Below are 26,168 nucleotides of genomic sequence, written 5' to 3' on the forward strand. Positions count from 1 at the left end.
CAGGATAGAATTTTACTTTGCAACACCATGACTGATGTTCAGTAACTTGATTTTATGAGTTAACTGCATGGGTACATATGTTTACTCGATATATAACTTTAACTAGATAATGTTTCTTCAATATTTGTGCACAAAATTACTTATTTGGAAGAAGGTGCTTAACCAGATAATTGCCTCATGGCTAAAAACTTTCAAATTCAATTTTCCTCAACTGCACCTCATACAATAGGCAACTATTAAGCTAGACTTAAGTCTGTCTTAAAAAATTGCCTAATGTCCATACGTTACTAAACATAATACAGAATTTGTTTTACTTATTCACTAAGAAAAGCAGCAATGACCTCCAAATCCAGGCTTTGAAAAGCAAAGAAACTATTATGCTGACTTAAGCCACGCTCACTACTGATTTCCGTCACAAGCCATGATCCTGTAACAATCCCAGACATGTCCAGCAGGTGGCAGGCATTGTATACTGGTATATTATACTCAACAAAAATATAAACGCAACACTTTTGGTTTTGCTCCCATTTTGTATGAGATGAACTCAAAGATCTAAAACTTTTTCCACATACACAATATCACCATTTCCCTCAAATATTGTTCACAAACCAGTCTAAATCTGTGATAGTGAGCACTTCTCCTTTGCTGAGATAATCCATCCCACCTCACAGGTGTGCCATATCAAGATGCTGATTAGACACCATGATTAGTGCACAGTTGTGCCTTAGACTGCCCATAATAAAAAGCCACTCTGAAAGGTGCAGTTTTGTTTTATTGGGGGGGATACCAGTCAGTATCTGGTGTGACCACCATTTGCCTCTCCTTCGCATCATCCGTGAAGAGAACACCTCTCCGACGTGCCAAATGCCAGCGAATGTGAGCATTTGCCCACTCAAGTCGGTTACGACGACGAACTGGAGTCAGGTCGATGAGGATGACGAGCATGCAGATGAGCTTCCCTGAGACGGTTTCTGACAGTTTGTGCAGAAATTCTTTGGTTACGCAAACCGATTGTTTCAGCGGCTGTCCGAGTGGCTGGTCTCAGACGATCTTGGAGGTGAACATGCTGGATGTGGAGGTCCTGGGCTGGTGTGGTTACACGTCGTCTGCGGTTGTGAGGCTGGTTGGATGTACTGCCAAATTCTCTGAAACGACTTTGGAGACGGCTTATGGTAGAGAAATGAACATTCAATACATAAGCAACAGCTCTGGTTGACATTCCTGCTGTCAGCATGCCAATTGCACGCTCCCTCAAATCTTGCGACATCTGTGGCATTGTGCTGTGTGATAAAACTGCACCTTTCAGAGTGGCCTTTTATTGTGGGCAGTCTAAGGCACACCTGTGCACTAATCATGGTGTCTAATCAGCATCTTGGTATGGCACACCTGTGAGGTGGGATGGATTATCTCAACAAAGGAGAAGTGCTCACTACTATCACAGATTTAGACTGGTTTGTGAACAATATTTGAGGGAAATGGTGATATTGTGTATGTGGAAAACGTTTTAGATCTTTGAGTTCATCTCATACAAAATGGGAGCAAAACCAAAAGTGTTGCGTTTATATTTTTGTTGAGTGTACATAACCAAAATGATATACAGGCACAATTATTAGGCAAGTTCTATTCTTGAGGATTAATTTTATTGTTGAACAAACTTACTCTAAAATGTTATAAACCTCAAAACTTAGTTTTGGCTTTTTCAGCTGTTTGTGTAATTATTAGGGAACTATAATGTGCACAATTATGCAACTAAATACAGTTTTCCCAGCTCACTTGTTTTCATTTAGTAGTGTAAGTATAACATAAACAGCTCAAAATTATCAAACACTTTTAACATTTCAAAAAATATTCAGTGACTAGTAATCACCCTTCTTTTTGATAACTGCCACGAGCCTTAATTCCATCCATAGTCTCAGATTCTTGATCAGTTGAGGAGCAACGTTTCATCCAGCAGCAACCACAGCCTCCAGGCCCATAAGATCTCAGCAGGGTTTAAGTCAGGTGAGGCATAGGACCATGTCAGTTCATCATCTGTGATGCTTTTGCTGGAATATTTGGATGCATGTGATGAAGCCTTGTCCTGCATAAAGATCATTTAATATTTAATTCTTATGGTTTTTGCAGTTAATTTGCATCTTTTCCACGTTTCTTGCAACAAAACATGATTGATTGTTGATCACACCTCAATAGCTACTGAGGTGTGATCCCTCTGAAAGGCATTTTACAATTTTTGACATTTCATGTTTTAAATTATTTTTATTTTTTTTTGTCTATTTCTGAGGTAAAGAAGCAGCATACCATAACAGGTACACTAAACGTTATTTCCACACCTTCATCACACATATCACCTATAAATGATTGAATCCAATAGGAATTCAGGTTTATATCCCTTAGAAAATATGCATAAATGATAAGGTTACAATCCTCACTTGTAATAACTGTGTGTGTGTGTATTAATTTAGATGTCAATCACTTTGGTGCATCTGCAGCACTTTGGCTTTCCCTCACACTTCACCTGTGGAGTAATCCCTCTTTTTTAAACATAAGTGAATCGACAGCGTTATTTGGCTTCTTTTTATTTTAGCTAACAGGAGCATTGTGGTTCAGTTAAAGTTAGTAGTCTGTAGATATTGAGTCAGATGCCAAATGCCAGTGAGCACAGGGCCCACAACACCACCTCAGGCCACCCTCATGAAGTCTGTTTCTAACCTGCCAGAGGTAATTTTGTAGACCTCTGACAGTGCTCATTTTGTTCCTCCTTGTACAAAGGAGCAGATGCCGGCCCTGCTGATGGGTTAAGGATCTTCTCCGGCCCTGTTCAGCTCTCCAAGAGTAAACTGCCTGTCTCCTGGAATCTCCTCCATATGCTTGCTGGGAGACACAGCAAACCTTTTGGTAACGGCACAAATTGATGCACCATCCTGGAGGAGTTGGACTACTTGTGCAACCTCTGTAGGGTATTGACACTGACCCTATAACAAAATGCTAAACTACTGAAAAAACAATTTAAAAAAATTACAGAAAAAAAAAATGCCTGGGGCCTCCACCTGTAATATCATTCCTGTTTTGGGTGTCGTCTCATTGTTGCTCCTCTAGTGCACCTGTTGTTAATTTCATTTACACCAAAGCATTTGGAACTGTTTATCCCCCCCCCCCCCCCCCCCCCCCCACCCACACACACACACACACACACACACACACACACACACACACACACACACACACACACACACACACACACACACACACACACAAACAACACTACGTAAATGACCAGAACAATATCCCAGAAGTTGAATTGAAAACTGATTAAAACGTTCCTTTCATATATATAGATAAAATTTGCATCTGAAGGTGAAACTGAATAATCCTTGTTAGTGACTGGAGATTGTGCTCCCAGCTGATACGTGACAAAATGATTTTGTTTATTTTTCCGGTTGTAACCTTTAAGTCTTATTTTACCCTGTTCTAAAAGCTATTTTGCTGGCGTGCGTTGTCAATACGACACACACACAATGCAACTTATCTCCAAGACTAATGGAACCGTTAGTTAGCTTTAAGCAGCTGTAACGCCCTGTTTTGTCGGAAACGTGGAGGAACAAAAAGCCCACGTTTTCCTCTCCTGCTTCTCTTTGGAACCAGCGGCCATCAACGTCTGTTTTTAACCCTAACGTGCAAATTAAAACCACAAACTACACGCTTTCTGGGTAACTGTCGGTGACTGGTGTGCTTGTGGGAAACGTCGGTGATTTTTCTCCTCGGAAACATCATGCATACTTCTTTCCATGGATTCGCCGCCAGCACAGCAAACTGAGCAAAGCAGCAAGGCGAAGAAAACACAGCAAGACCCTGTTACCGCGGCAACAAAGCCAAACCACAGTTCCGCTTTTGCGGAGCTGATTTCAAAATAAAAGCTCAAAATTGGTTGGTAAATACTAATTATGCACATAAACAAATGAAAAATATTGTTAAAATATTTACTGTATACACACACACACACACACACACACACACACACACACACACACACACACACACACACACACACACACACACACACACACACAGGCAATTCAAAGTGCTTTACAAGAACAAAACAAGTAGGAGATGGATAATATACAGATGGGTATGTATAGTAATGTATAAATAAAGGAGTACTGTACAAATATCAGTACATGCAATAGTGTATGAATAGATATATGCATGATTGTAGATGATTGTACTGAGGTAATTACAGGATTTATATATATATATATATATATATATATATATATATATATATATATATATATATGCTTATATTTATATATTTATATTTATACTTTGAGTTCTGTCTAAAGGTTTTTTAATTCTTGATTTGGTCTTTTATGAGCAATGCATTGTGGGACCTAACACAAAACTGAAATGGTTACATATGGATAGGGAGTGTCTTTAGTTTTGCACCTCACATTTGGTTTTAAAGTTTACCTTGAATTTAAGATACTGGTAGGTACATGCAGTTTTGAGGGAAAGTGATGTATCTTGTAATGATGAAGCAGCAAGAGCCTCAAAAAATAAAGGGGCACCAAAGGACAGGGGAAGGTGGCTGACCTTTTATTTAGCCTTAACCCTCAAATGGCACTGCTAAGGACAGGAGCAGGCTGTAGCCTATATCATCCATGCAGCAGAGGAGGTGATTGACTGCAGTCTGCCATCCCTACAGGACCTGTATGCCTCCAAGGCCCTGAGGCAAGCAAGGAAGATTGTAGCTGATCCCTCCCACCCAGGTCACTAACTTCTTGTCACCCTCCCCTCTGGCAGGAGGTTGAGGTCCATCAGGACCAAAACCTCAAGACACAAAAACAGCTTATTTCCATCTGCAGCAAGACTCACAAATAATGCCAGAGACCCCCACTTACCCTGCTCCCCTCCCCTCACTACCATAAAGTACAGATTGGTCATCCCTGCACTGAACGGTACTGTACAGCTGTACTCCAATTACCTGTTTTTGCACAGTCCCATTCATTATGTTATATTTAGTAAACAGTGAATATAGTTTTGCCTGTTTGGCTGTTTTACTTCTTAGAGAGGTGGGTTTTTTTTTCTTATTGTTTATGCACCAGTAACACCAGATCCAATTCCTTGTATGTGTGAGCTTACTTGGCAATAGAATTGATTCTGTAAAATAATGTTCATAATTTTGTCAATTTGTTAGCTGATTTTTAGGACAAATGAATCATATTTTATTTTCAGTGGGTGTTACTGAATGCTGTATTTGCTGTTACTGTGTGGACTCACGGCCTTGCTTGCTGATCCAACAGGGAACGTGCATGTATGTTTTATTCTCTTTCATTGTGTGTTGCTGTATGTGTTATTTTATTTATTTATTTATTTATTTTTTACGTGTGCAGTGTACCCCGTGGATCAGTTCAGTTGTGATTTACATGCTCCTGTAATACAACTATGGAACCTACCAAACACTGTGTATTATTATTATTATTATTATTATTAATTTATTCATTTTTACTTTTCACTGAAATATGTGATATTCCAGTGTTTTTTTTTTTTTAATTAAGCTTTTACAATGAAAGGGTTCGGCCGGTAGTAGCTTTTAATAACTGTTATTAACTTGACAATAATGTGGACACAAAAACTGCGAAATCAAGGAGAAGGACAGCGCCCAGAATAACAGTAAACCTCTGCAAACTGCGGAGCATCGTGTTGGAAATGGAACTGCGGGCTCACATTCTGCTCTGTCAGACTTTAAAAAGAAGGTAGGAGCTGCTTTTATCGCCAAGGTCACCGCAGGAATTCTTTCTCTATTTTTCCTCTATATGGACACGAGTCTCTGAGCAGAAGTTGGTATCTCGTGATGTTCATTAGTCGACATTACACTCGACTGAGATTGAGTTTCTGATCGGTTTTATTCCGTGTAGTGGCTCTTGTTGTGTGGGAACAGGGCGTTGGGGGTCCTGGTGTAGACGGCAGAGGACTTTTTGTGGCCTGTGATGAGCTCCGGGGTCTGGGTGGGATTTTTACTGGATATAAATTTAGAGAGGAAAACTGAGCCCAGGTTTGTTGTTTGGAGTCAGGAAGTCGAAGTCAAGAGCTCAGCCGTGATGTGTGAAGAAGTTGATCTGCTCACACCAGGTCAGAGTAATCCAGTAATCTGGACTAGAGGTGGCTGTGTTTTGTTGGAACACCAGCAGCCTTCATTTGTTTCCAGCTCCTCTTCCTCCTGCTGCTCACTGATGCCCACAAACACTTAAAGGGGTCCTATTGTCCACATTTTCCAAAGGTCTAAACACTGGTAGCTGAAACATAAGCACTCAGGCCGTGCATCCTTACAAACCTTTTTTTTTTTTAAATACAGAAACAACCTGTTGCCTTAGATAGAAATGGCTCTTCCTGGACTGGGTGGGCGCGTACAAGTGCACAGAGCGACTCAGTGGGCGTGTCTCAAAGAAAATGGAAGTTTGGACATGTACTTCCGCAACATATGTCACATGAGTGTAAAATGAACCATGTCATATGTAAATGTTACCAATAACAGCTGCATTTCCAGAAACGTAATGATGTGTGGGTGAGGCGTTTAAGACTTTTAATGATTTATTTGGCTGTCATACTATAACCATCTTAGTGTATGTATGCTGCAAACACACACACACACACACACACACACCCACCCTGTGGGGTAGGGCTGTTCATGTTATATAGTGAAAAAAATAAAAGTTGTGAGAGACTTCGGGCCTTTTTGTTCCACTTGGGGTTTTATGGGTGCAGACCAAATTTAAACTCAATAAGATTAAGAGATCTCTCAAAGTGACACATTTTCCTCTCCCTCTATTGGCAAGGCAACGTCACCCTAACGGGAGAAGACTCTGATGCCATTATTTTTCTTTTACAGGTACATGTGATGGCTTCTAATCGCAAAAAGTGGTGGTTGATTGGTCACCCAGAGGAGAACATTACTGGAATTACTGGTTTACTACATTGCTTGTTTGGGGAAAACTGTTGCTTTGTGGGGGACCCCTAAACAGTGTCTGATTACAATAAAATTTGGCACAGATCTTTAATTTTATTTGTGGAACAAGAACAACATGTGGCCCAAAAGATATTGTAACATTGAACATGTCTACTGTGGGTAGCTTTTCACTTACAATTATAATCTAAAATTTACATACCACAGTCATGAAATACTTCCTGTTGCAATATGTACTGTTGGATGCAACAGCTGCATGTAAAACTAAAAATAAAAGTACAGTTTTGTGAAGTGTTTGTTCATGCTGCTCGGTGAACAGAGAGGATTAATCCACCCAGTGATCTCTAATGTAGTGTAAGGAAAGAGATAAGCTCACAGAGACCGTTTATAACCACAATGCAAAAATACTAACATTACTCATGCATTATGGTTCAATATGACATGGTTAAATTACTTATAAACTCTGGTGTGTGTGTGTGTAGGTTTTAGGCACATAATGAATAAATATGTGACCATCCATTTTCACCTGTAATTATATACTATTTCTTTCGGTGATTAAGTTCCAGCGTTAATTTTGAGAGGTCTCTTACAGTTGGTAAGAAAATGGGGTTTGTATTGAGTAAGGCTTTTATAATCACTTGATTTTTTTTTTTTTTTTGGTTGATCATTGTATTATCATACAGCTGACAGAAAATTGCAAAGAAATCATATTTTGACCCTTTGCTTTCCCACTTGAAAATAAGATATGTCACTTAGTAATTGATTAGTATCTTTAATTAAATTGAAAAAAGAACATTTCATTTTGACTGGAAATGATTCCTTGGACATTTCAAATGTAATACTCTGTTCACCCACTGATGACAGTCATGCAGTCTGTCTATGTCCATGGATGAGATGCTTCATCCACCCAGCTGTAAATGGGCAGTGGCCTTGGCTGGCGAAGTAATCTGCAATGGATTGGCATCCCATCCATCTAGTCCACACCAGGAATACTGTCTACCACCGCAACCCGTTCGCCACTCATGAGCTCCCCCACCAGTTCTGAAATACCCATGCAGTTAGACAGGACCAGGTTGACCCCTGAAGAGAGAGACTCTGCCACTGGAAACAGAACATCTGTGTTTACTGAGTACAGCCAGGCCACTTTGTCACTTCCTGCTCAGTAAAAAGCTAAGGCATTGGTGCGCAGATCCTTGTGCTTAACTTCCCTAACTAGACCACTCATTCAGGCCCAACTGTGGGCCCCCCCAGTGGTGCTCACACCCTGGCTTTCTTCATAGATTCGGCTGTGGGCTAAAGGCAACTTCATGCACTCCTCTTTTGCTACTTGGCTCAGCCTCCCTCAGATCCCCTTGATTAAGACTACGGTACTCCTACCTGCACTGTGGATGGCCATCGACTGGACACCACATCCCATTAGACATCATCCATATCCCTTCTGATCTCACCATGAGATGCTGCATGTCCACCTCCGCTCCACCCCACAACTACAGTTCATACTAGGATCCTTTGGTTACTTTGGAGTAAGATGCTTCCAGCATTGTCTCCAGTTTAGGACTGCATCGACACAAGGAATACGACACTTGTAGCCCATTTCTTGGACACGTCTGTGTGTGGTGGCTCTTAATGCACTGAATCCAGCCTCAGTCCACTCCTTTTGAAGTTCTCCTAAGTTCTTCAATCAGCTGTGCTTGACGATTTTCTGAAGGCTGCAGTCTTCCCTGTTGCTTGTGCTTCTTTTCCTACATCCCCTACAGTCATCTTTCCATGAATATGCTTCGATAGAGCTCTCTGCAAACAGCCAGTGCTTTCAGCAGTGACCTTCTACTGCAGGGTGTCAATGAGTATCTTCTGGACAACTGTCAAGTCAGCAGTCTTCCCCATGATTGTAGTTGTGTGTGCTGATCCAGACTAAGAAATTCATGGTATTTATACTGCATAAATAATTCCTCAAACTTGAAATTAAATATTGTAATATTACGTCTTTTAAAAATATATATTTATTGAGGTGTAGGCCATAATTATTGAAATTAAAAACTGCTTGAAACATTTACCTTCACTTTCTGAAAAATCTGACAAAAATATTTAACTTTTTCCATGATCATTTTTTTGTGATGCATCTGTAGGTAAGAGAAATCACTACAAAAGTGCAGGAAAGACAGCTGAGGTGGTTTAAATGTGGGATGAAAAGAGGTTATTGATGTAGTTAAAAGTGATAAGATGGACTTTGAGAGGAGGAAGAAATGAGGGATGCACAGTTTAAGGTGAATAATGACGATAAGTAGACTAAGACAAGTGGCTGAGTGAGGCGGAGGTGCAGGACCAGCCGTATGGAGAATGTTGCTTACGAACATAAAGTGGGTAAAGACGAAAAAAAAGCAAAAGCAAATTGTGTACAGACATTCCTGTGTGTAGCAAGATAGCTTTAAAGTCACAATCTGTTCTTGAACATCCCAAAACCGCCCGATGTGTGTTGTGGATTGCGTTTGTGGATGAAGGTTGAAGAGCAGTGCTAATCTTAGAACATACGTTGTGTTTTTGACCTCTCCATGGATACAGCCTGTTCTGATAAACTCATCACCTCTTCGGTTGCTACTATCACTGTTGATATTTGGCAGAACATGAATACAAACGGACTGTGATTAGCTTGCAAATTTTTATTTTTTAAAGGCAGACTTCCTGTGAGGCTCTAGTTAAACGTGATGAGTAGGGTTGCCAACCGTCCCTTGAAAAACAGAATGGTCCTGTGTTTGGAAGCTAAAATACGCGTCTTTGTTTTGAACCGATAAGGGACACACTTTGTCCTGTATTTCTGTGAGAATCAAACATAGATAACAGTATCAATCATTAAATGACAGGGCGATTTAGGCCTAGAATTTATGGTAATGGCGCTAATTTCATTGTCGAAGCGCTGTCACTCAGTGTCGCTTGCTTAGAAGATACCGGGCGAGATGGCCAGTAACAACAGTCATGGACAATACCGACTTGGGATGTGGAGGTACGGGAATTGAGCATGGCAGGCAGTACTACGCTCTGTACTCCTCTTCTTTGTCTTTCGGCTGTTCCCGTTAGGGGTCGCCACAGCAGATCAATCATTTCCATCTCACCCTGTCCTCTGTATCTTCCTCTGTCACACCAACCACCTGCATGTCCTCTCTCAGCACATCCATGAACCTCCTCTTTGGTCTCCCTCTTCTCCTCCTGCCTGGTGGCTCCATCCTCAGCATCCTTCTCCCTATATACCCTGGGTCCCTCCTCTGCAAATGTCCAAACCATCTCAATCTCGCCTCTCTGACTGTGTCTCCAAACCGTCCCACCTGAGCTGTCCCTCTGATATGTTCATTCCTAATCTTGTCCATTCTTGTCACTCCCAAAGAGAATCTCAACATCTTCAGCTCTGCCACCTCCAGCTCTGCCTCCTGTCTTTTTGTTAGTGCCACTGTCTCTAAACCGTACAACATAGCTGGTCTCACTATTGTTTTGTAAACTTTCCCCTTCACTCTTGCTGATATTTTTCGGTCACAAATCACTCCTGCCACCTTTCTCCACCCACTCCACCCTGCCTGCACTCTCTTCTTCACCCCTCTACCACACTCTCCATTACTTTGAACAATTGACCCCAAATATTTAAACTCATCTACTTTCACCACTTCTACTCCTTGTAACTGCACTATTCCACTGGGCTCCCTCCCAGTCACACACATATACTCAGTCTTGCTTCTACTGACTTTCATTCCCCTTCTCTCCAAAGCATATCTCCACTTCTCCAGACTAGACTCAACTTGCTCTCTACTCTCACTACAGATCATACTGTCATCTGCAAACATCATAGTCCATGGGGACTCCTGTCTGATCTCATCTGTCAACCTGTCCATCACCACTGCAAACAAGAAAGGACTCAGAGCTGATTCTTGGTGTAATCCCACCTCCACCTTGAATGAGTCTGTCATTCCGACTGCGCATCTCACCGCTGTCACACTATTCTTGTACATGTCCTGTACTACCCTAACATACTTCTCTGCCACTCCAGACTTCCTCATACAATGCCACAACTCTTCTCTTGGCACCCTATCATAAGCTTTTTCTAAGTCCACAAACACACAGTGTAACTCTTTCTGTCCTTCTCTGTACTTTTCCAACAGTATTCTCAGAGCAAACATTGCATCAGTAGTGCTCTTTCTCGGCATGAAACCATATTGCTGCTCACAGATCTTCACCTGTTTTCTAAGCCTAGCTTCTACTACTCTTTCCCATAACTTCATGCTGTGGCTGATCAGCTTTATGCCTCTGTAGTTACTGCAGCTCTGCACATCACCCTTGTTCTTGAAAATAGGAACCAGCACACTTCGTCTCCACTCCTCAGGCATCCTTTCACTTTCCAAGATTTTATTAAACAATCTGGTTAGAAACTCTACTGCCATCTCTCCTAGACATTCCATGCCTCCATTGGAATGTCATCTGGACCAACTGCCTTTCCACTCTTCATCCTCTTCATAGCAGCCCTCGCTTCTTCCTTGCTAATCTCTTTTACTTCCTGATTTACTCTCACCACATCATCCAGCCTTTCTCTCGCTCATTTTCTTTATTCATCAACCCTTCAAAATATTCCCTCCACCTTCTCAGCACACACTCCTCACTTGTCAGCACATTACCATGTGCATCTTTTACCACCCTAACCTGCTGCACATCCTTTCCAGCTCTGCCCCTTTGTCTGGCCAATCGGTACAAGTCCTTTTCTCCTTCCTTACTATTCAACTTCTTGTACAGCTCACAATATGCCTTTTCCTTTGCTTTTGCCACTTCTCTTCTTGCCTTACGCCACATCTCCTTGTACTCCTGTCTACTTTCTTCATCTCTCCGACTATCCCAAAACTTTTTCACCAACCTCTTTCTCCTTATGCTTTCCTGGACCTCTTCATTCCACCACCAAATCTCCTTGTCTTCCTTCCACTGTCCAGATGTCATACCCAGTACTGCCCTAGCTGTCTCCCTCACCACATCTGCAGTACTTTTCCAGTTGTCCAAAATTGCTTCCCCTCCAACTAGTGCTTCTCTCACCTGCTCGCTAAATTTCACACAACAGTCTTCCTCCTTCAGCTTCCACCATCTGATCCTTTGTTGAGCTCTCTCTCTCTTCTTCTTCTTTACCTCTAAAGTCATCCTACAAACAACCATCCTATGCTGTCTAGTGACACTCTCTCCTGCTACCACCTTACAGTCTGTGATTTCTTTTAGCTTGCATCTGAATCAACATGGATTGATTCTTGCTTGCCTTTACTGGTGGTTGGCTCTCACTGCGGTATTGTATCACTTCCTGTTCCGGAGCACAGCGGTGTTTTGCTGTATCTGTTAGCTGTTTAATCTGCGCAGTTAGATTGATCTAGTTATCTAGATAACGATTTGTTTCCCAGTGTAATCTTCAGGTGCCTTAACTAAAGCACTCCCTCTGCTGAATCACCTCTAAATTATTTACACATTATTCACTTTGCGTGTTTTTAGGAATCCGCTAGCTTAGCGCAGCTACTAGCTCTTAGCTGATTTAGCATGGCAGCTTCTCCTGTCTCTCCCGCACTTTTCTGCTCTGGGTGTGAAATGTTTAGTTATTCCTCGGCCTCCATTAGCGGTAATGGTACTTGTAATAAGTGTAGCTTATTCATAGCTTTGAAGGCCAGGCTGGGCGAATTGGAGACTCGGCTCCGCACCGTGGAAAATTCTACAGCTAGCCAGGCCCCTGTAGTCGGTGCGGACCAAGGTAGCTTAGCCGCCGTTAGTTCCCCTCTGGCAGATCCCGAGCAGCCGGGAAAGCAGGCCGACTGGGTGACTGTGAGGAGGAAGCGTAGTCCTAAACAGAAGCCCCGTGTACACCGCCAACCCGTTCACATTTCTAACCGTTTTTCCCCACTTGGTGACACAGGATCAAACTCTGGTTATTGGCGACTCTGTTTTGAGAAATGTGAAGTTAGCGACACCAGCAACCATAGTCAATTGTCTTCCGGGGGCCAGAGCAGGCAACATTGAAGGAAATTTGAAACTGCTGGCTAAGGCTAAGCGTAAATTTGGTAAGATTGTAATTCACGTCGGCAGTAATGACACCCGGTTACGCCAATCGGAGGTCACTAAAATTAACATTATATCGGTGTGTAACTTTGCAAAAACAATGTCGGACTCTGTAGTTTTCTCTGGGCCCCTCCCCAATCGGACCGGGAGTGACATGTTTAGCCGCATGTTCTCCTTGAATTGCTGGCTGTCTGAGGGGTGTCCAAAAAATGAGGTGGGCTTTATAGATAATTGGCAAAGCTTCTGGGGAAAACCTGGTCTTGTTAGGAGAGACGGCATCCATCCCACTTTGGATGGAGCAGCTCTCATTTCTAGAAATCTGGCCAATTTTCTTAAATCCTCCAAACCGTGACTATCCAGGGTTGGGACCAGGAAGCAGAGTTGCAGTCTTACACACCTCTCTGCAGCTTCTCTCCCCCTGCCATCCCCTCATTACCCCATCCCTGTAGAGACGGTGCCTGCTCCCAGACCACCAATAACCAGTAAAAATCTATTTAAGCATAAAAATTCAAAAAGAAAAAATAATATAGCACCTTCAACTGCACCACAGACTAAAACAGTTAAATGTGGTCTATTAAACATTAGGTCTCTCTCTTCTAAGTCCCTGTTGGTAAATGATATAATAATTGATCAACATATTGATTTATTCTGCATTACAGAAACCTGGTTACAGCAGGATGAATATGTTAGTTTAAATGAGTCAACACCCCCGAGTCACACTAACTGTCAGAATGCTCGTAGCACGGGCCGCGGCGGAGGATTAGCAGCAATCTTCCATTCCAGCTTATTAATTAATCAAAAACCCAGACAGAGCTTTAATTCATTTGAAAGCTTGACTCTTAGTCTTGTCCATCCAAATTGGAAGTCCCAAAACCAGTTTTATTTGTTATTATCTATCGTCCACCTGGTCGTTACTGTGAGTTTCTCTGTGAATTTTCAGACCTTTTGTCTGACTTAGTGCTTAGCTCAGATAAGATAATTACAGTGGGCGATATTAACATCCACACAGATGCTGAGAATGACAGCCTCAACACTGCATTTAATCTATTATTAGACTCTATTGGCTTTGCTCAAAATGTAAATGAGTCCACCCACCACTTTAATCATATCTTAGATCTTGTTCTGACTTATGGTATGGAAATAGAAGACTTAACAGTATTCCCTGAAAACTCCCTTCTGTCTGATCATTTCTTAATAACATTTACATTTACTCTGATGGACTACCCAGCAGTGGGGAATATGTTTCATTACACTAGAAGTCTTTCAGAAAGCGCTGTAACTAGGTTTAAGGATATGATTCCTTCTTTATGTTCTCTAATGCCATATACCAACACAGTGCAGAGTAGCTACCTAAACTCTGTAAGTGAGATAGAGTATCTCGTCAATAGTTTTACATCCTCATTGAAGACAACTTTGGATGCTGTAGCTCCTCTGAAAAAGAGAGCTTTAAATCAGAAGTGCCTGACTCCGTGGTATAACTCACAAACTCATAGCTTAAAGCAGATTACCCGTAAGTTGGAGAGGAAATGGCGTCTCACTAATTTAGCAGATCTTCACTTAGCCTGGAAAAAGAGTCTGTTGCTCTATAAAAAAGCCCTCCGTAAAGCTAGGACATCTTTCTACTCATCACTAATTGAAGAAAATAAGAACAACCCCAGGTTTCTTTTCAGCACTATAGCCAGGCTGACAAAGAGTCAGAGCTCTATTGAGCTGAGTATTCCATTAACTTTAACTAGTAATGACTTCATGACTTTCTTTGCTAACAAAATTTTAACTATTAGAGAAAAAATTACTCATAACCATCCCAAAGACGTATCGTTATCTTTGGCTGCTTTCAGTGATGCCAGTATTTGGTTAGACTCTTTCTCTCAGATTGTTCTGTCTGAGTTATTTTCATTAGTTACTTCATCCAAACCATCAACATGTCTATTAGACCCCATTCCTACCAGACTGCTCAAGGAAGCCCTACCATTATTTAATGCTTCGATCTTAAATATGATCAATCTATCTTTGTTAGTTGGCTATGTACCACAGGCTTTTTAGGTGGCAGTAATTAAACCATTACTTAAAAAGCCATCACTTGACCCAGCTATCTTAGCTAATTATAGGCCAATCTCCAACCTTCCTTTTCTCTCAAAAATTCTTGAAAGGGTAGTTGTAAAACAGCTAACTGATCATCTGCAGAGGAATGGTCTATTTGAAGAGTTTCAGTCAGGTTTTAGAATTCATCATAGTACAGAAACAGCATTAGTGAAGGTTACAAATGATCTTCTTATGGCCTCAGACAGTGGACTCATCTCTGTGCTTGTTCTGTTAGACCTCAGTGCTGCTTTTGATACTGTTGACCATAAAATTTTATTACAGAGATTAGAGCATGCCATAGGTATTAAGGCACTGCGCTGCGGTGGTTTGAATCATACATGCTTCCCTTAGGCAGTATTATTAGAAAGCATTGCTTAAATTTTCATTGTTACGCAGATGATACCCAGCTTTATCTATCCATGAAGCCAGAGGACACACACCAATTAGCTAAACTGCAGGATTGTCTTACAGACATAAAGACATGGATGACCTCTAATTTCCTGCTTTTAAACTCAGATAAAACTGAAGTTATTGTACTTGGCCCACAAATCTTAGAAACATGGTGTCTAACCAGATCCTTACTCTGGATGGCATTACCCTGACCTCTAGTAATACTGTGAGAAATCTTGGAGTCATTTTTGATCAGGATATGTCATTCAAAGTGCATATTAAACAAATATGTAGGACTGCTTTTTTGCATTTACGCAATATCTCTAAAATTAGAAAGGTCTTGTCTCAGAGTGATGCTGAAAAACTAATTCATGCATTTATTTCCTCTAGGCTGGACTATTGTAATTCATTATTATCAGGTTGTCCTAAAAGTTCCCTAAAAAGCCTTCAGTTAATTCAAAATGCTGCAGCTAGAGTACTGACGGGGACTAGAAGGAGAGAGTATATCTCACCCATATTGGCCTCTCTTCATTGGCTTCCTGTTAATTCTAGAATAGAATTTAAAATTCTTCTTCTTACTTATAAGGTTTTGAATAATCAGGTCCCATCTTATCTTAGGGACCTCATAGTACCATATCACCCCAATAGAGCGCTTCGCTCTCAGACTGTAGGCTTACTTGTTGTTCCTAGGGTTTGTAAGAGTTGAATGGGAGGCAGAGCCTTCAGCTTTCAGGCTCCTCTCCTGTGGAACCAGCTCCCAATTCAGATCAGGGAGACAGACACCCTCTCTACTTTTAAGATTAGGCTTAAACTTTCCTTTTTGCTAAAGCTTATAGTTAGGGCTGGATCAGGTGACCCTGAACCATCCCTTAGTTATGCTGCTATAGACTTAGACTGCTGGGGGGTTCCCATGATGCACTGAGTGTTTCTTTCTCTTTTTGCTCTGTATGCACCACTCTGCATTTAATCATTAGTGATTGATCTCTGCTCCCCTCCACAGCATGTCTTTTTCCTGGTTCTCTCCCTCAGCCCCAACCAGTCCCAGCAGAAGACTGCCCCTCCCTGAGCCTGGTTCTGCTGGAGGTTTCTTCCTGTTAAAAGGGAGTTTTTCCTTCCCACTGTCGCCAACTGCTTGCTCACAGGGGGTCGTTTTGACCGTTGGGGTTTTTACGTAATTATTGTATGGCTTTTGCCTTGCAATATAAAGCGCCTTGGGGCAACTGTTTGTTGTGATTTGGCGCTATATAAATAAAATTGATTGATTGATTGATGATTCCATAATTTTTTCCTCAGAATTGAGTGATTCCATATTTTTTCCTCTGCTTGGTCTAAAAAAGTAACCGTTACTGACTGCCACAATTTTTTTTTTCCTGATTTCTTATAGTGTTTCTTAAAGCCAGAAAGTTGCCATTTGAAATGACTTTAGTTTTGTGTCATGTCTGTGATCTGCTTTTTTTTCTACAAAATGAAACGACTGAATGAACATCCTCCGAGGCCGGTGATTCCATAATTTTTTCCAGGGGCTGTATTAGTACATACTCAGTGTGCCTTGCGCCATTACGCACAGCGATCAGTGAAAGCAGGAGCACACGGAGAGCCTCTGATGACAATCTCACGTGCTCAAACAAAGAGTGTGTAACTATCAGGATTGCTCCACTAGTTTGCATGTGAATGTTACTGGATAACTCTGTTGCTTTCTCTGCATAAAGCACTGTTTACCATATCAATGGACAACAAAACGCATAGACCATTTTGTATATATTGTTCTGAATGTGCATTTGTGTTTGTTTGAACCTTATTGTTGTACAGTCTTTCACACAAGTCCTCAAATTACCTTTATAAAGTGTCAAAACAGTTGTTTATTATAGTTTGCTGTGTGTTTTGAATAAATGTGTGTGTAAAATTATTTTTCGCTTTCTTTTTTCTTTGCCTATTTTTGATTGTAAACCTTTATTACACTTATAAAACACAACAAAAACATACATATTCTGAAAGCACAGTTTGTCCTGGAAAAAAGAGACATAAAACTTGAGTGTGGGATGCAGGGAGAGCTGTTAACAGCAATAATAAAACATTTATGCCAAGTGAGTGAACTGTCCAAAAAATGCCCTCGGACCCCAGAGGGTTAAACTAGAAGAAATAAAAATCTAAAAGCCAAAATGATGGTGTGAATGAGTAAGTGCACCCTTTATTATAACACATGAAAACCATCACTTTTGCATTCAGTCCAATCCAGATGAGCTGAGGTTGGAGTGTCTTAGTGTATATATAAGATTATTATAAATACCTCTGGTAAATGTTTGAAACCATTGCATCTCCTTATGATTATGGTATTGAATGGATAGGTCTTGGAACACCCTGCCCCCAAATAGCTCAAATATTTTGGAAAAATTAAAAAAAAAATTTTCCACTGGCTTGGCCAGGTAAAGGCCACCTGGTTGGCCGACCCAGCACACAGGTGTTCCTTATTTTCATTTCAGGGAATTGACAAAATGATGAGTGTATAAAACCATACACTCATCATTTACATAATATAATGTGCACCAACATAACACAATTTTCTGGCAGGTTTTAACAATAATAATGCACCATTGAAGTAAATGTGCATGGTGGAAAAGAATAAGCCCAAGTAGACCTAGGAATGGCCTCAAGTTGGAAAAGTTGTTACCTACCTTAGTGGGACTTTTGGCCCCGAGAGGAGGAAGCTGGTCTCTTCTAGTCCGGACAGTAGGAGCTGAGAGCAGCCGTAAGCAGGCACTCAGACACTCTCTGTTTGCATTAGATTTCAGATTTGTACATTCATGTCAGGTGTTGCTCTGGATTTGAGCTCAATATCATTTTTCAGTGTGAAGATCCAGGTTGAAGAGTGATGCCACTGTTCACAATATACAGTCCACATCTATCTTTCCCCAAATGGAAAACAGAAAACTGACAGCTGGCTCTTTGGATGCAGAGTCAGTGAAGCGCCTGTCAAATTCTGACAAGATGCTCTGCACATGATACTCATAACGTGCACTCTCAGGCTCCACGGCCTTTGTCCTGGTGCTTAAGTTCTGTGTCCATGTGTGGAAAGTTCTACAGGTCACACTGTTGCAACCTGCTTGATAGCACATGTAATTTGCTTTTAAACTTGCTTTCAAATCCAAAAGCTGTGTATATTCAGCATGGTTTGAACATTCCAGAAATTTACCTCTGCTGAGGCACCAAACGTCTGTGTGCAGCAGATGTGCGTCTCCTCCAGCTCTGAACAGAATAAATGTGTCCTCAGACTGCCGACCCGAACAGAACACTGCCGTTTTGTTCAACACATTCATCACTCTTCATATTTAAGGATCGTGAATCATTGTGCTGCTTGCCGACTTTTCAATTCCTGGACTTTTCGAGTGAGCAGAGGGGCTTTAGCCGGGTTAGTGTTAGAAGTTAGCATCGTATTTCTTGTGAATCTTCACCTACTGTGAAGACTTGCCGCGGTTCTCGGTTGTCTCTGCCCTCATGGCAACAGCTGGCTTTGGTCTTCTTGACCAGGATTCTGTTTCCAGGGCTCACGTTGACTGTGGCTCGCCCCTTGTTTACACACTCACTGAAGTCAATAACATTGGGACTGCAGTATCTTTCAACAAGGTTTTTGGTTTTGAACCCATGAGCTCCGCTCAAAAAATCTATTATAGCAGTCCTGCTCAAAATGGTCGCTACAGCCTGTTAACAGGCAGGTCCTTTAGTTTCACTGCACTTAGCCACTGCCCGAGTCTTTCCTTATTTTTCAGTGGTAGGCCATGATAGCTAACATTCTGTCTTCTGTATCGCTTATTGGTGCAGCAAAACACCTCCATTTTTGCTAAATTGCTCTCCTACTTTTTTCACTTACACATGGAATTCAGTATGGGTACAATATCGCTGGAGCTTGGCCCCTATCTGCATATGTCATATAACTTCTGACCAATCAGATTTGTTCCTTATAATTTTTTATTTTATCGATTTATAATGATCAAAAACAAACAAAAAAACTCATAAGAAAGGTAGGAAATGCATGTTTTTATTATGTTTTTTTCAGAAAAAAATAAGAATTATATTTAAGCTAGGCCTCCTTTAATACTCAAAAATGTTTCTAAACCCTAAAATCATATGTTTATTCCTGTTAACGCTTATATATTAATTCAAAGATAAATCGACACGTCGCGCAAAGGAACAAGCATAACTTCAAGGAGCTGGAGGGGCAGGATGTTAAACCAGAGTAAATGCCTTAATCATTCATTTTGTATACCCGCTTATTCTAAATAAGGGCCACAAGGGAGCTAGAGCCTATAACAGCAGACACTAGGTGAAAGGCGCGGTACACCCTAGACAGGCCGCCAGTTTATCACAGGGCCACATATAGATGGACACATTCATACGCTTACTTGTCAGTTTTAAGAGGCTAGTTTACCTAAACCGCATGGCTTTGGAAGTAGGAGAAAGTCAGAGCACCTGGAGGGAAGCCACGTGAGCACGTGCAAATTCCACGCAGCACCAGGCGGAAAACGATCCCATGACCTTCTTGCTGTGAGGCAGCAGTGCTAACCACTAAGCTACCGTGCCATCCTAAATGTGTTTAATGGGGTCATTAAAATTACTTTCCATGTTTTGTTTTTCATTTCTTTATATTTTTTATTTGTCTAAAATGTTTTGCACTGTAAATAAAATGTATCTTGAAGGAAAACTGCTGTTACATGGTAAAGGATTTTGGGAATTTGTGTTTACAATTCTGTTTCTCAGGGTTTTAGAGCCAAAAAAAAGTAAAAGTTAAATTCATGTAAAGAAGGTTAGCATTTATATAACATTTATCTTTTGAGTTAGTGGAATATGCCAATCACAGTGAACATCATCTCTTCTGCAGGTTTATTTAAAATGCATAAAATATGTTTTGTAACTGTGTGTGTGGTTGTGTGTCATTGCAATGATGCTGTATTGGCACCTTTTTAATCACTTTTTCTTTGTCCAAACATGACCAAGGTCGCTTAATCCTCCCAGCGTGTAGCTGGAGGTTTAACTGGAACTGTGAACTGGTCCACCCTCAGTGCATGTCCTTACTCCTTGAGATACATATATACGACGTCTGTTAGAAAAGTATCCAACCTTTTTATTTTTTTCAAAAACCTGATGGATTTGAATCACGTGTGCTTGCATGAGCCAATCTTGAACCTTCATGCGCATGCGTGAATTTTTTCACGTCTGTCGGTTGTCATTTGCTTGTAAGCAGCCTTTGTGTGAGGATGGGTGTAGTCTCTCGTCGTTTTTTCTTTGCAAGGAAATGGCGGAACGACTGGAGCAGCGCGACTGCATCAAATTTTGCCAGAAACTGGGCGACAGCCAGGTGGAAACCATTCGGATTATTCAGACGGCTTTCGGTGACGATGCTATGGGCATCACACAGATTAAGGAGCGGTACAACTGGTTTAAAGACGGCCGCACAATGGTGGAGAGCACGCCGCGCTCCGGGTGGCCATCACCATGCTGAAATGACCAGATCATTCCAAAGTGAACGCTGTGGTGATGTGGGACCGTCGTGTGACTATCCAAGAAATTGCGGACGAGGTGGACATCAGCACTTTTTTGGCACTTTCCACTGTGACAGAAGATTTGGCCATGAAAAGAGTTGCAGCGAAATTCATGCCGATGGTTTGGGCACGAAGCTGATGGAGCGAAAGTGCCACCATGTTGAATTCTCACAGGACATGTTGTGACATGCTCACCTCTTCCACAATTTCTCAGATAGTCACATGACTGAAAAGCCACAGAAAGCCGTCCGAATCTTCCGAATGGTGGAATAGGTGAGCATGTCACAACATGTCCTGTGAGGCTTCAACACGGTGGCGCTTTTGTTCCGCCATCAGCTTCGTGCCCAAACCATCGGCATGAATTTTGCTGCAACTCTTTTCATGGCCAAATCTTCCGTCACAGTGGAATGTGCCGAAAAAGTGCTGATGTCCACCTCTTCCGCAATTTCTCGGATAGTCACACGACGGTCCCACCTCACCACAGCGTTCACTTTGGAATGATCCAATCATTTCAGCATGTTGATGGCCGCCCGGCGTGCTCTCCACCGTTGTGCGGCCATCTTTAAACAGGTTGTACCCCTCTGTGTGATGCCCATAGCATCGTCACCAAAAGCCGTCTGAATAATCCGAATGGTTTCCACCTGGCTGTCGCCCGGTTTCTGGCAAAATTTGATGCAGTCGCGCTGCTCCAGTCGTTCCGCCATTTCCTTGCAAAGAAAAAATGACGAGAGACTACACCCATCCTCACACAAAGGCTGCTTACAAGCAAATGACGCAATCGACAGCTGTGAAAAAATTCACGCATGCGCACGAAGGTTCAAGGTTGGCTCATGCAAGCACACGTGATTCAAATCATCAGGTTTTTGAAAAAAATAAAAAGGTCGGATACTTTTCTAACAGACCTCGTATACAGTAGTGTTCAGAATAATAGTAGTGCTATGTGACTAAAAAGACTAATCCAGGTTTTGAGTATATTTCTTATTGTTAGATGGGAAACAAGGTACCAGTAGATTCTCACAAATCCAACCAGACCAAGCATTCATGATATGGACACTCTTAAGGCTATGAAATTGGGCTATTAGTAAAAAAAAAAAGTAGAAAAGGGGGTGTTCACAATAATAGTAGTGTGGCATTCAGTCAGTGAGTTTGTCAATTTTGTGGAACAAATAGGTGTGAATCAGGTGTCCCCTATTTAAGGATGAAGCCAGCACATGTTGAACATGCTTTTCTCTTTGAAAGCCTGAGGAAAATGGGACGTTCAAGACATTGTTCAGAAGAACAGCGTAGTTTGATTAAAAAGTTGACTGGAGAGGGTAAAACTTATACGCAGGTGCAAAACATTATAGGCTGTTCATCTACAATGATCTCCAATGCTTTAAAATGGACAAAAAAACCAGACACGTGGAAGAAAATGGAAAACAACCATCAAAATGGATAGAAGAATAACCAGAATGGCAAAGGCTCACCCACTGATCAGCTCCAGGATGATCAAAGACAGCCTGGAGTTACCTGTAAGTGCTGTGACAGTTAGAAGACGCCTGTGTGAAGCTAATTTATTTGCAAGAATCCCCTGCAAAGTCCCTCTGTTAAATAAAAGACATGTGCAGAAGAGGCTACAATTTGCCAAAGAACACATCAACTGGCCTAAAGAGAAATGGAGGAATATTTTGTGGACTGATGAGAGTAAAATTGTTCTTTTGGGTCCAAGGGCCGCAGACAGTTTGTGAGACAACCCCCAAACTCTGAATTCAAGCTACAGTTCACAGTGAAGACAGTGAAGCATGGTAGTGCAAGCATCATGATATGGGCATGTTTCTCCTACTATGGTGTTGGGCCTATATATCGTATACCAGGTATCATGGATCAGTTTGGATATGTCAAAATACTTGAAGAGGTCATGTTGCCTTATGCTGAAGAGGACATGCCCTTGAAATGGGTGTTTCAACAAGACAGTGACCCCAAGCACACTAGTAAACAAGCAAAATCTTGGTTCCAAACCAACAAAATTAATGCCTCGCAGATGTGAAGAAATCATGAAAAACTGTGGTTATACAACTAAATACTAGTTTAGTGATTCACAGGATTGCTAAAAAAGCAGTTTGAACATAATAGTTTTGAGTTTGTAGCATCAACAGCAGATGCTACTATTATTGTGAACACCCCCTTTTCTACTTTTTTTTTACTAATAGCCCAGTTTCATAGCCTTAAGAGTGTGCATATTATGAATGCTTGGTCTTGTTGGATTTGTGAGAATCTACTGATACCTTGTTTCCCATCTAACAATAAGAAATATACTCAAAACCTGGATTATCTTTTTAGTGACATAGCACTATTATTATTCTGAACACGACTATATATATATATATATATATATATATATATATATATATATATTCCTTCCAAAAGGTGTCACACTTGTTCCCATCTGCCACAAATTTCTCTCCTTTAGTGAATTTAATGCTGAAGAGTTGGTAGCAGATGCCCTGTGTCAGCTTGTTCACAGATCCCGTGTGTTAATGGTTTGGGTCCTACTTTAAGGACTAAGTCCGATTTAAGTCAGTAATCTCTTCTGTGAGCATTCCAGCCTAGACAAGACCCCCAGTCTTCCTGTAGAATCCATTCTCTCTGACTGGCATTCCACCATTCTGCATGTTTAATAATTTAGCAGAGCAGAAAACAGTTAATTTTACACACTTGCACATGTTGCACGGATGGTTTTGTGTTTTGCGTCCAAACGTCTGTGGAGAATTTCCTGTGTAGAGTCAGCCATGAGACTTCCTGTACTCCAGTTTTGGATGTGGAGGAGGGGGAGGAGAAGGAAGGGGAAGGGACCATTCTGTTGTCAGCGGTGACCAGTGTGGCTGCTGCATGCATGTCGCTCGCCATCTCAGACTGTGCAAAACAATGTGGCGAGGCGCAGGAAGTGAAACTGATTTTCATCCCTTTTTTTTTTTTTTGCCTCCGCTGCTCTGAAATATTCCTGTTCGGTATGAGCCCAGAAGGACGGGCTTTGTCTCTAAGGTCTCCTTTTTGCATCATTTCAGGATATGTCCTTCAATCTGTTAAAGCCACACCCACAACTCTCCAAACATGCTACAGCAGTGACGGCCTTTCTCCGCTCAGCAGGTGAGCAAACGGTTCCACAGCGCATGTTGACGTTTTGCTGAATTGTCCATTTTGCATGTACTGTAACTATGGTTATCACTAAGGCACTATCTGGAAGAACCCTGTGGCCTACCACTGTCTGTTCCTCTCTCAGCACTGTATGATCCACAAGAAAAGTGCCTCGTAAGGGAAGCAGGATGTTTACAGGCTCCACCAAACTGCCACCCGCTAAAGCCCCTCAGCCCGAGAGGCTGGGTGAAGTGTACGCCGCCTTACGCAGAGGCTTACAGTGAGTAAACACATTTGTTTGTCTTGCTTGATGATCATCTTATGGCCTCAGACAGTGGACTCATCTCTGTGCTTGTTCTGTTAGACCTCAGTGCTGCTTTTGATACTGTTGACCATAAAATTTTATTACAGAGATTAGAGCATGCCATAGGTATTAAAGGCACTGCGCTGCAGTGGTTTGAATCATATTTATCATATATTTCCTTTTTGCTAAAGCTTATAGTTAGGGCTGGAGCAGGTGACCCTGAACCATCCCTTAGTTATGCTGCTATAGACTTAGACTGCTGGGGGGTTCCCATGATGCACTGAGTGTTTCGTTCTCTTTTTGCTCTGTATGCACCACTCTGCATTTAATCATTAGTGATTGATCTCTGCTCCCCTCCACAGCATGTCTTTTTCCTGGTTCTCTCCCCTCAGCCCCAACCAGTCCCAGCAGAAGACTGCCCCTCCCTGAGCCTGGTTCTGCTGGAGGTTTCTTCCTGTTAAAAGGGAGTTTTTCCTTCCCACTGTTGCCAAGTGCTTGCTCACAGGGGGTCGTTTTGACCGTTAGGGTTTTTCCGTAATTATTGTATGGCCTTGCCTTACAATATAAAGCGCCTTGGGGCAACTGTTTGTTGTGATTTGGCGCTATATAAATAAAATTGATTTGATTTGATTTTGATTTGCTTCCAGGTGATTATGTCACTAATGACGCTGCATTTAAGCCTTGAAATGTAAATGTGGTCTGATGGACTTGTTGTCAGATCGTACCTGCAGGTCCACCAGCTGGAGCTGGACAGTCTGGGGCAGCAGATCAGAGAAAATAAGAGGAACGGTCGCTTGGTGAGAGCTCGTCTTGTTAAACCAGTCGCACCAGTACTGAGCAGTACCAGGCTTCACACCACTGTCATCATGTTAATGTGGAACTTTGTGATGTTAAATGTGTGTTGTTTTTGTTTTTTGTTTTTTTTTGCTGTTTTCTCTGCAGGGATCTTTGTATGAGCAGGATAAGGTGAGCTTGACTCCCATGAATGCAACGCACATAAAGATGCTTAAAGATAGACAAGAACCTATCACCTTCAACATTTGTTCTTCTTTGTAGCAAGTGAAAGCCATAGAGAGGTTCATGCGTCGCTTGGAATTCCACCTGAGCAAGGTGCGTATTATTGAAGTCCTTTATAGGCCCTGAGCATGGGTGGCGCCACGGGGTGTGCTAGGGGTGCTAGATTTGTCATAGCACCCCCAAGAAAATAATTCCTCATTTATTATTTTAATTTAATTTCATCCCATGTTTTAAGGCCTTGTCCACACTGAAATTGAAGTTCTACCATACAATCTTTTTCTTTGTCATTTTCAAAAAGTGTTCCATTCGATAAATATCTCCGTTCTCACAGATCCAGTGAAACTGTGTGAAAATGCCAGGCTGGTATGTGGCGCTGTAATGCTTCTACAAAAAATGGAGAAGACGATGTGCACGAAAGCTAACATTTTAGAAGCCGCCACACGGATTAAATAAAGTCTTTTAATCTGGCCTGTTGCCAGGATTTATCATCACAGATGAAAACTGTTCTCCACATGACACCCTTGTTTTGGAAGATGAAATGTGAAAATGTGTTTATTTGTTATGGCGGAAGTTACTTGTCTTTAAAGAAGCCCCTCAGCAGCTCTCTCTGCTCTGGGCAGCTGAACAGAAGGCCCTGTCAACCATGGTGTGACATTTGGTGTGAGGGAGACGGAGAAGATTAGTATTGTATGAATGGAGGGAACGGGAG

General features: G+C 41.7%; 1 protein-coding gene across 3 annotated transcripts in view; it reads left to right on the top strand.

The window, feature by feature from the left end:
* The first annotated feature begins 5,602 nt into the window (after nt 1-5,602).
* Nucleotides 5,603-26,168, top strand: part of LOC117527369 (rho family-interacting cell polarization regulator 1-like) — a 38,070-nt gene continuing 17,504 nt past the window's right edge. For all 3 annotated transcript variants that reach the window (XR_004565514.1, XM_034189686.1, XM_034189692.1), the window contains exons 1-6: nt 5,603-5,753; nt 24,069-24,150; nt 24,284-24,418; nt 25,161-25,239; nt 25,385-25,408; nt 25,499-25,552. Coding sequence is in view for 2 of the 3 variants with exons in the window: in XM_034189686.1 (XP_034045577.1) it covers nt 24,327-24,418; nt 25,161-25,239; nt 25,385-25,408; nt 25,499-25,552 (249 nt within the window). In the remaining variant the exon portion in view is untranslated. The remainder of the gene's footprint in view (nt 5,754-24,068; nt 24,151-24,283; nt 24,419-25,160; nt 25,240-25,384; nt 25,409-25,498; nt 25,553-26,168) is intronic.

This window comes from Thalassophryne amazonica, chromosome 2 (genome assembly GCF_902500255.1).
Source record: "Thalassophryne amazonica chromosome 2, fThaAma1.1, whole genome shotgun sequence".
Taxonomy (NCBI): domain Eukaryota; kingdom Metazoa; phylum Chordata; class Actinopteri; order Batrachoidiformes; family Batrachoididae; genus Thalassophryne; species Thalassophryne amazonica.